The sequence below is a fragment of the Theropithecus gelada genome, chromosome X (genome assembly GCF_003255815.1).
Source record: "Theropithecus gelada isolate Dixy chromosome X, Tgel_1.0, whole genome shotgun sequence".
Classification (NCBI taxonomy): domain Eukaryota; kingdom Metazoa; phylum Chordata; class Mammalia; order Primates; family Cercopithecidae; genus Theropithecus; species Theropithecus gelada.
In genome coordinates, this window is record NC_037689.1 from 112,713,545 (window position 1) to 112,722,659 (window position 9,115).

The following is a 9,115-nucleotide window of genomic DNA, read 5'->3' on the forward strand; positions in this document are numbered from 1 at the left end:
CTTAGTGTGTGACAAATAAGCCCTCAGTAAAAGGTAGTTATTATTATTGGAATTATTGTTAGTGACACCCGATATTTTCAATGGTAGTTCATATCTACTTTTCCTCTTTGGCCAAATCAGGAATTTCAAAAATATTGAAGATTGCCTCATGATATTTGCTAAACTTATTTAATTTTTCTGAAGTTAACTTCATAAAACAACGTGTGCCTTTCAGAATTTTTATAAAAATGAATGAGATGATGAATTTAAAGTGTTTTGTTGCCAGTATTGCTGTTATTTATATTTACCAGACATGATAATATTGCATGAATTACTATTGGTTGAAATAAAAATGCTAAGACAAACAAACACATTTGCTGAACTTAACTCTCTAGCGCTTAAATAACTTAATGCATTAACGTAGAACAGCAGTTCTCAAGCTCTTTGGTGTCAGGACCCCTTTATATGCTTCAAAATAATTCAGGGTTCCAAAAGAGTTTTTGCTTATGTGGCTTATATTTATTGATATTTATGGTATTAGAAATTAAAACTGAGAAATGTTTAAAATATTTAGGAATAATTTTATTTTCAATAATAATAATAAGCCCATCTAAGGTTAACATAAAAACATATTTTTGAAAACTGTAATCTCTAAAACAAATCAGAGAGAAAACAGGCGCATTATTTTATAGTTTTGAAAATTTATTGTTTTATTTATTTATTTATTTTAGATGGAATTTTGTTCTGTCACCCAGGCTGGAGTGCAGTGGCGAGATCTCAGCCCACTGTGACCTCTGCCTCCTGGGTTCAAGCGATTCTCCTGCCTCAGCCTCCCAAGTAGCTGGGATTATAAGCACATGCTATCATCCCTGGCTAATTTTTGTATTTTTAGTAGAGACTGAGTGGCACCATGTTGACCGGGCTGGTCTTGAACTCCTGACTTCAGGTGATCTGCCCACCTCAGCCTTTCAAAGTGCTGTGATTACAGGCGTGAGCCACTGCACCCGGCCCACAGTTTTGAAAATCTCTTTTAATATCTTGTTTGACAGAAAGAAAGCTAGGTTCTCATATATGTATCCACATTCAACCAGTTGTGATATGTTGTTGTGGTTGAAATTTATGAAGAAAATGCAGTTTTAAAGACAGTTAGGAAGGGAAAACCTAGCAAGCTTTCTAAAAGTCTCAGAGCCCCCTAGGGTCCTTGAACCACACCTTGAGAACTACTGACACTTACCTTTTATTTTTTTTTAAAGTATTGAATAAGACAGTGTGTACAACATATATTGTTATTAATGCTGCTTGTGTTGTTGCTTTTTATAATTTCCTCATATGTTTGAAATAACTTGAATTTCTTCTTGTTTTGTTGATTGCATTCATGGTTTCTAAAAACAAAAGAAAATGAATGACAGTGCAGATTTGGTAAAGTGGTTAAGCTACTTTGCCAAGTAATACCTGTCTTATAAAGTTTTTAACCAAATTGAGATAATACATTCTACATTTGTAATGTCAGTAATATGCATGGTTCAGTGCCTGGCACAAAGGATACACTCAATAAATAGCAGCTATTAGAATCACCCTTTTCTCAATGCACAAAATATTATACAAATAGATGCCAGGGATAAAACTGGTCTCATCTACCCAATAACAGCTTCAGCTCATCTACAGTGACTTTGCTACCCTCTCTTGTTGTCCCTTGACAAGGCCTACTTTAGGCTCAAGAGTCCCTTAGACAAGTGAATAAATCATTTAGTAGAAGTGAGCTAACATTGTGATAGAAGTGACTAATCTCCAGAGTTAGTCCCTGAATGATACCAACTTCCACCAATCTTATGGCCTGTGTGTGAGGCCTTCCTCAGAAACGTCCAAGTGTGTCTATGAATACTTAGAATATATGCAGCATTTCCTGTGGGAAATTGAAGGTACATGCCTGAGTCATGATGCTTCCAGGGAAAGCAAATTCCCCAGATTGAGTTTCTAGCCCCACACTGTGGTATCTAGTGTTGGGTTGTTGGCAAGGTAGGAGATTGAAGAGGGAAACACCACTCCTGCATCGTTTATTGCTTTTGCTGTAAGGAACCTGGAAAGGTATCACGGAGTTTCCTACCAACACTTTGTCAGAAAATGGCCTTCTTCCCTGCAGTTGTTTCAAACCGGCGATTGAATGTTTCTACTTAGGGATCCGAATTTTTTTTTTTTTTTTTTTTTTTGCTCTGGAAGGAATCACTTCCAGGGTTAACTGTGGCCAATCAGTTTTGGAGAGTTTTTAAAATCTGAGGTTTAACAGTGATGTTACTCTGTTTCAGAAAGGACCTCTATGTCTTCTTTTCTCTTCTTTTTAGTTGAAAAAAATTATTAAGCTTTCTGTTTAGTAGTTGACTTTCAAAGATTACAAAAGTAGAATTATAAAATAAAGCCCGTGAACTCATCATCCAGCTCCAAGATTTATCAGCTTGTGGACGGTCTTGTTTCATCCATACTTTCATCCTTCTCCCTCCCATATTATTTTGAAATGACTCCAGACATTGTAATACTTCATCCTTAAGTGTTTTAGTATGCACATCTAAAAATAAAAGAGCTATCTTTTTATATAACCACAATATCAACACCTCCCCTAAAAATTAATGAACAATAATTATTTAATATCATCCAAAGGCTAGTCATTGTTCAGACTTTTAATTGTGTTATGAAAAATTTTAACATGTTTTTGCTTTCATCAAGATCCCAAGAAGTTCCACATATTATCATTACTTGACAGGTCTTTTAAGTATCTCTTAATGTATAAGTTCCCCCTCTAACATTTTCTCTTGTAAATTTTTTTAAAGAAACTCTTCCTTCTTTTAAACATCTTATATTAACTTTCTGCAGACTAATCTGCCACTAAAATATGTTATTAAGGTTAAGCCAATACTGATGTCCTTAGGGCATGCTTGATCTGCGCTCTTTATAGAGATTGCCTTACATTTATGATTTTTCAAATGAAGATTCTAACAACACAGTCTGGCAGCGTCCTTAACTTTTTTTTTTTTTTTTTTTAACTCTTAAGAAATATATTTTGTGTGGTTCTGCTATACTCTATATTCCCAAATTCCTGTTGAAATTTCCCTAGGCATTTCATCAAACTTGGTGAAAAATCACTTTCTCTTTTCTCCTTCTAATAATTGCCACTCCACCCCGTCCAGGTGCAAAGGTCTCTTCTTTAGGATCTGGCCATGCACTACTTGAGGAGACTTATTGTTTGCAGTGCCTCCTCATTTTCAGTCTTTCCTACTTTCCTGAATGGTGTGCCTAGGTTCAGATCTATAGATAGGCATGGAACAATACCCAGGGAAGTCTTGTCGTATCTGTGTGGCTTCCTCATCCTGTTACTTGGCTTCCTACTCTAGGAAAAGGCCAGTCATTTTAGAAATTCCATGTCTGAGGAAGAAGACTTAAAGATCACTTTCAAAACACTGTCTCCCTTCTGTGTTCCAAGAGATTAAACATCAGTCAGCATTCTCAGCAAGCTCTAGCAAAGAAGCATTGACCCATTTTTTTTCCCTCTTGATCATCCAGCCAGACACTCTATACCTGACTAGGCATGTTAACACAACTGGTAAGGACTTTCTGTTTCAGATTTGCCACAACTACTCATGTGTTCCTTAAGGTCAGCAAGGATCTCTGAGAATCCTTTTCTGTCTCCCCTCACAGTTCATGATGTAGACACCTACCAGCCCAGGATTCCTAATAATCTCTGATGGAATCCCACAAGTACAATCTGAACTTCCCAGGCTTTGACTTCCTGTGGACACAAGAGAGGATAGCAATCTCTATCTCTGTTTATTATCTATTTAGTTCTATGTATTGATGCAGGACCTCTTGAAGACCTACTGTGGTTATTTCTGAAAGTTTCCAGATTTCTTTCTTATGCTCAGGCACAAAATCACCTTCTTCTGCCACCTCCTCGTTGATATTTTCTGACTGTGGGCCTATTTATTGAAGGAAATGCTTCTCTAGAGTACTACCTCTCAGTATTCTTAAAAACACAAAAGCTCAAAATTCCACACAGAAACTGGTGGACTGCATCTCTCCCAACTCTACATTTCACCCTCTCTTGATTTTGAAACATTGTTTATGCCCAGAGACTCAAAATAAAACAAACAAACAAACAAACAAAAATCCTTGCTAAAAAGATAATCCTTTCAGTCTCTGCTTATTGACTATTTCATAGTATTTCATAGTATGTTAGTATTTCATACTATTTCATAGTAGTTAGACTCTTCCCAACCAACCCTAATAGGCTATTATTACTATTACAGGTGGTATGTGTCTCATTTTTATTGAATTTGGAAGATGATATGCTAAAGAAAGAATGATTGACTTTATTAATGTCATCAAGTACAGATGTTAATTTATTCATTGATCCAACAAATATTTATTGAGTGCCTTCTATGAGCCAGGACGATTCTTGGAAATCCAACAAATTTGACACAACTGTGTCTCTAATATAGTTAATATCAATGAGGGTGATTCCATGCCTTCTATAGAATTTAGGGAGAAGGCATTCCTAACATGAAAAGCACCATCATTTTCTGATGCCATACTGCTAGTGTTTCATGTGACTATCGATTATGCCGTGAATAGCTTTCAACAAATATCAGGTCTGAATTTCCTTCCGTAAAGTGCGAATTAATGTATGCCATTGAATACATCTGTTCAGTCCTTCAGTATTCTATAACAACGCCCTTCCTTTTTTCTTCCTTTAGGTGTATCAGTTCCTATCCCTGTGATTGGACTGAGGGACGAAGACAAGGTGTTCGTGAACAACACGACGTGCGTGCTCAACGACCCAAATTTCGTTCTTATTGGGTCCTTCGTAGCTTTCTTCATACCGCTGACGATTATGGTGATTACGTATTGCCTGACGATCTACGTTCTTCGCCGACAAGCTTTGATGTTACTGCACGGCCACACCGAGGAACCGCCTGGACTAAGTCTGGATTTCCTGAAGTGCTGCAAGAGGAATACGGCCGAGGAAGAGAACGCTGCAAACCCTAACCAAGACCAGAACGCACGCCGAAGAAGGAAGAAGGAGAGACGTCCTAGGGGCACCATGCAGGCTATCAACAATGAAAGAAAAGCTTCGAAAGTCCTTGGGATTGTTTTCTTTGTGTTTCTGATCATGTGGTGCCCATTTTTCATTACCAATATTCTGTCGGTTCTTTGTGAGAAGTCCTGTAACCAAAAGCTCATGGAAAAGCTTCTGAATGTGTTTGTTTGGATTGGCTATGTGTGTTCAGGAATCAATCCTCTGGTGTATACTCTCTTCAACAAAATTTACCGAAGGGCATTCTCCAACTATTTGCGCTGCAATTATAAGGTAGAGAAAAAGCCTCCTGTCAGGCAAATTCCAAGAGTTGCCGCCACTGCTTTGTCAGGGAGGGAGCTTAATGTTAACATTTATCGGCATACCAATGAACCGGTGATCAAGAAAGCCAGTGACAATGAGCCCGGTATAGAGATGCAAGTTGAGAATTTAGAGTTACCAGTAAATCCCTCCAGTGTGGTTAGCGAAAGGATTAGTAGTGTGTGAGAAAGAACAGCACAGTCTTTTCCTACAGTACAAGCTACACGTGTAGGAAAATTTTCTTCTTTTTCTGTTGGTCTTAACTAATGTAAATATTGCTGTCTGAAAAAAGGTGTTTTTACATATAGCTTTGCAACCTTGTACTTTACAATCATGCTTACATTAGTGAGATTTAGGGTTCTATATTTACTGTTTATAGTAGATGGAGACTAACTTATTTTGATTGTTTGATGAATAAAATGTTTATTTTTGCCCTCCCTCCCTTCTTTCCTTCCTTTTTTTCCTTTCTTCCTTCCTTTCTCTCTCTCTTTTGTGCATATGGCAATGTTCATGTTCATCTCAGGTGGCATTTGCAGGTGACCAGAATGAGGCACATGACAGTGGTTATATTTCAACCACACCTAAATTAACAAAATCAGTGGATATTTGTTCCGGGTTAACAGTAAATATACACTTTAAATTCTTGCTCTGCTCATCTACACATATAAACACAGTAAGATAGGTTCTGCTTTCTGATACATCTGTCAGTGAGTCAGAGGCAGAACTTAGTCTTGTTGTTCATATAGGGGCAAAATTTGACATTGTCAGAATGTTGTGTCGGTATTTACTGCAATGTCTGTCCCTAAACATAGTGGTATTTTAACATAGCAGCTGGTTAACCAGGACTACAGAAGTGGAAGGATGATGAGATATAGTACACCAAATAGCTTTTCACTTCTTAAAGACAATGTTCAAATTCTGGCTATTACAACAAGCAAACTGAAATTAGTGTTTTCATTCTGGTCCTTAGTAAATTCCTAATTCTATGATTAAACTGGGAAATGAAATCCCAGAGTTATTTCCCAATCCAGGATTCAACATCAATTGGGTTTTGATCTCAGCATCCTGGAAATTTGTGTGCTTCACACAAAGTGAAATTAGTATTTTGAGCCTTATTAAAATATTTTCTTAATTATGGTACCTCTATCTATAGGACTTAATTTAGCAGTCCATTTTTGAGTAAAACTTGTATTGGAAGAAGAGATGGTAGAAACTTTGGAAGTTTTACTTGATTGAGGACTACAGAATTGGGCCCTTAGAATGTGGAAAAAAAAAGTAATTAAAAAGACACTTTTACCGAACTCTAGGAATTACAGAAATACAGAGTTTCCATTTGGATTTTAAGCAAAATTTATCTCATTTTCAGATCCTTCCAAACTCTCTAGTGCAGGAAAAGGCTGCAGCTAATTTGTGAAAGTGGCAAGCTCTTCATTGCACTGCAATTACGTACCAGAAGTTTAAATCTTTGTTAAAATATAGTGTTGTGTTACAATAAGTGTTGGCCATCGTTTCTTTCGTGGGCCTGCTGCTCTCTAAGAATTCAGTAGCATTTTAATAGTTTCTAAACCGTGAAAGGTTTTCAAGCATTGCTAAAGTCAGACCATTCAGTCTATGCTGTGTGCAGAGTATACAAGTGTTTCTAGTAACAGTATTTCCGTATGTGTCCATTTCACACAACTGTGGATAAACTTCCGAAGAATTTATGATGCTAGTTCTTACACTTGACAGTTACTTACACATCTGAGAGGGTGCCTCTCAGTATCTTAAAATTGGTTAATGAAAAATCTGAATTTCTAAAACCCCTGGTCTGTGTTCTCAACACACAGCATAGATAAATCCAATAGTCTGCCACAGGGGCAGTGGAAGAGCTGCTGTATTTGAGGAAACTCATACAGTCTCTATTTGATTTGCAACACTGCCAAACATCAGTCAATTGCTTGAGCATGCCCAAATATAACACGAAAGTCAAGTCTACCTGCCTTGCCTGTTAGGTCTGTTGAAGTGCATGTTAAAATAATTATATGAAACAGAATGAGATGATTTAATTCTTACCGAAATGAAAATGTCTGAAGAAACACAGCATGCATTTAGCATGAGTTCTGCACATACAGATGGTGCCCTGCATGTATGCCATGTATGTTGCATGAATCCATCGATTTGTATTAATGTAGGGCAGAATAGCTGATGGAAGAAGGACTGAAGAAAATCCTTCAGCAATCCTTTAAAAGACCATGCATTCAGATCTGAAGTAGTGTGAGTGTTAGAAAAAATTGGAAACATCTGATTTCTGAACTATCAGGGCAAGCTCATAGCACATGTTTTACAAAGAAATAAAATATAAACCACAGATTTCCGAAAGTACTAGCAATAAGTTGAATGATAATAGCTTACAGCACATTTGTTAATGATTCTTATGTCATCAAGTAGTAGTACTTAATAGTACCCAACATGGTAATTATCCTCAAATTGTGTGCTATTCGTAAGTTCTGTGCAGTTTGGTATGAAACAAATATACTCATTTGGATATAAATCTTACCCTTCAATGTTAAATCTACAAACTTTTATAAATGTTTTAAAAGAAGTCCATGTGATAAATGTAAAGGTGATGAATTTACCATCAAATCATTTTGATGTATTATTATATATGTATATCTGTGTAAGACACATGCAACAGACTGCCTTATATTATTTTCTGTAATTCTTCTCCTTTGTCAAATGGTATTTTTTGTGAATGGTTGCAAAGTGTTGTCTTATTCCTAATTCCTGTATGTTATCCACTACAGGTTTTGTGAGACTTCCTATTAATTTATTAAATTTATTAAATGTTGGCTAATCTGTCACATGTCTTTTTTCCCCCCGAATCTTTCAAGGGAAAAATATACCACTTGACTTCATTTTCATAGAAAATGAAATTGAATCCTGTAAAATAAGTTGACAAAGACAAATGCAACCAGAAAAGATCACTTTCTTTTCAGTAATGATATGGGTACTCAAAGACTACAGCATCAGAGGAAAAACAAGAGGTGTGAATGACAAAAACAATATCAACAACAGCATCACCAATTCCTCATGAACAAAATAACCACACTCCCAAATTGTTCTGCCTTCCTTACTTGAGCAAGGACTGGGGTGGTTCACATGCTCTCCTTGTTATAGCTGTCAGTACTGGCTTATTCCCACTAGAATCTAAGCTCCTCAAGGACAAAAAGGACCGTGTTTATTCTGTAGATGGTTTTGTCTCCAACATTTAGCAGCACCTCTACATTCAACATGTATTCATTGAGTATTAATATTTGCTAGTACCAGGCCTGGTGGCTCATGCCTGTAATCCCAGCACTTTGGGAGGCTGAAGTAGGAGAACCACTTGAATTCAGGAGCTTGAGATCAGTCTGGGCAACACAGCAAGACCACATCTCCAATAAAAATTAAAAAATAATTAGCCAGGCACTGGGGTGCATGCCTGTAGTCCCAGCTACTTGGGAGGCTGAGGCAAGATTGCTTGAGCCCAGGAGGTAGATGCTACAGTGAGCCATGATCATGCCACTGCACTACAGCCTGGGAGACAGAGTGAGACACTCTCAAAAAAAGATAAGAAAAGAAAAAAATTTGCAAGAATTGTGGTATCTGTTCCAGTTGCCAAACTAGGTCTTACAACTCCCAGTTCTTCACTCATGAGGTGTGGAATGTTAATTTATATCTTATCTCAACTGGCTTTAGAGACATGATACTAAAACAACTCTCTTCTTCCATACC

At 37.0% G+C, this 9,115-nt stretch overlaps 1 protein-coding gene across 3 annotated transcripts in view; it reads left to right on the plus strand.

The window, feature by feature from the left end:
• The window catches only part of HTR2C (5-hydroxytryptamine receptor 2C), a 308,792-nt gene extending 300,602 nt beyond the window's left edge, over positions 1-8,190 (plus strand). For all 3 annotated transcript variants that reach the window (XM_025372483.1, XM_025372484.1, XM_025372485.1), the window contains one exon: positions 4,722-8,190. In XM_025372483.1, coding sequence (XP_025228268.1) covers positions 4,722-5,548 — 827 coding nt within the window. In that variant the 3' untranslated portion in view covers positions 5,549-8,190. The remainder of the gene's footprint in view (positions 1-4,721) is intronic.
• The last annotated feature ends 925 nt before the right edge of the window (positions 8,191-9,115 follow it).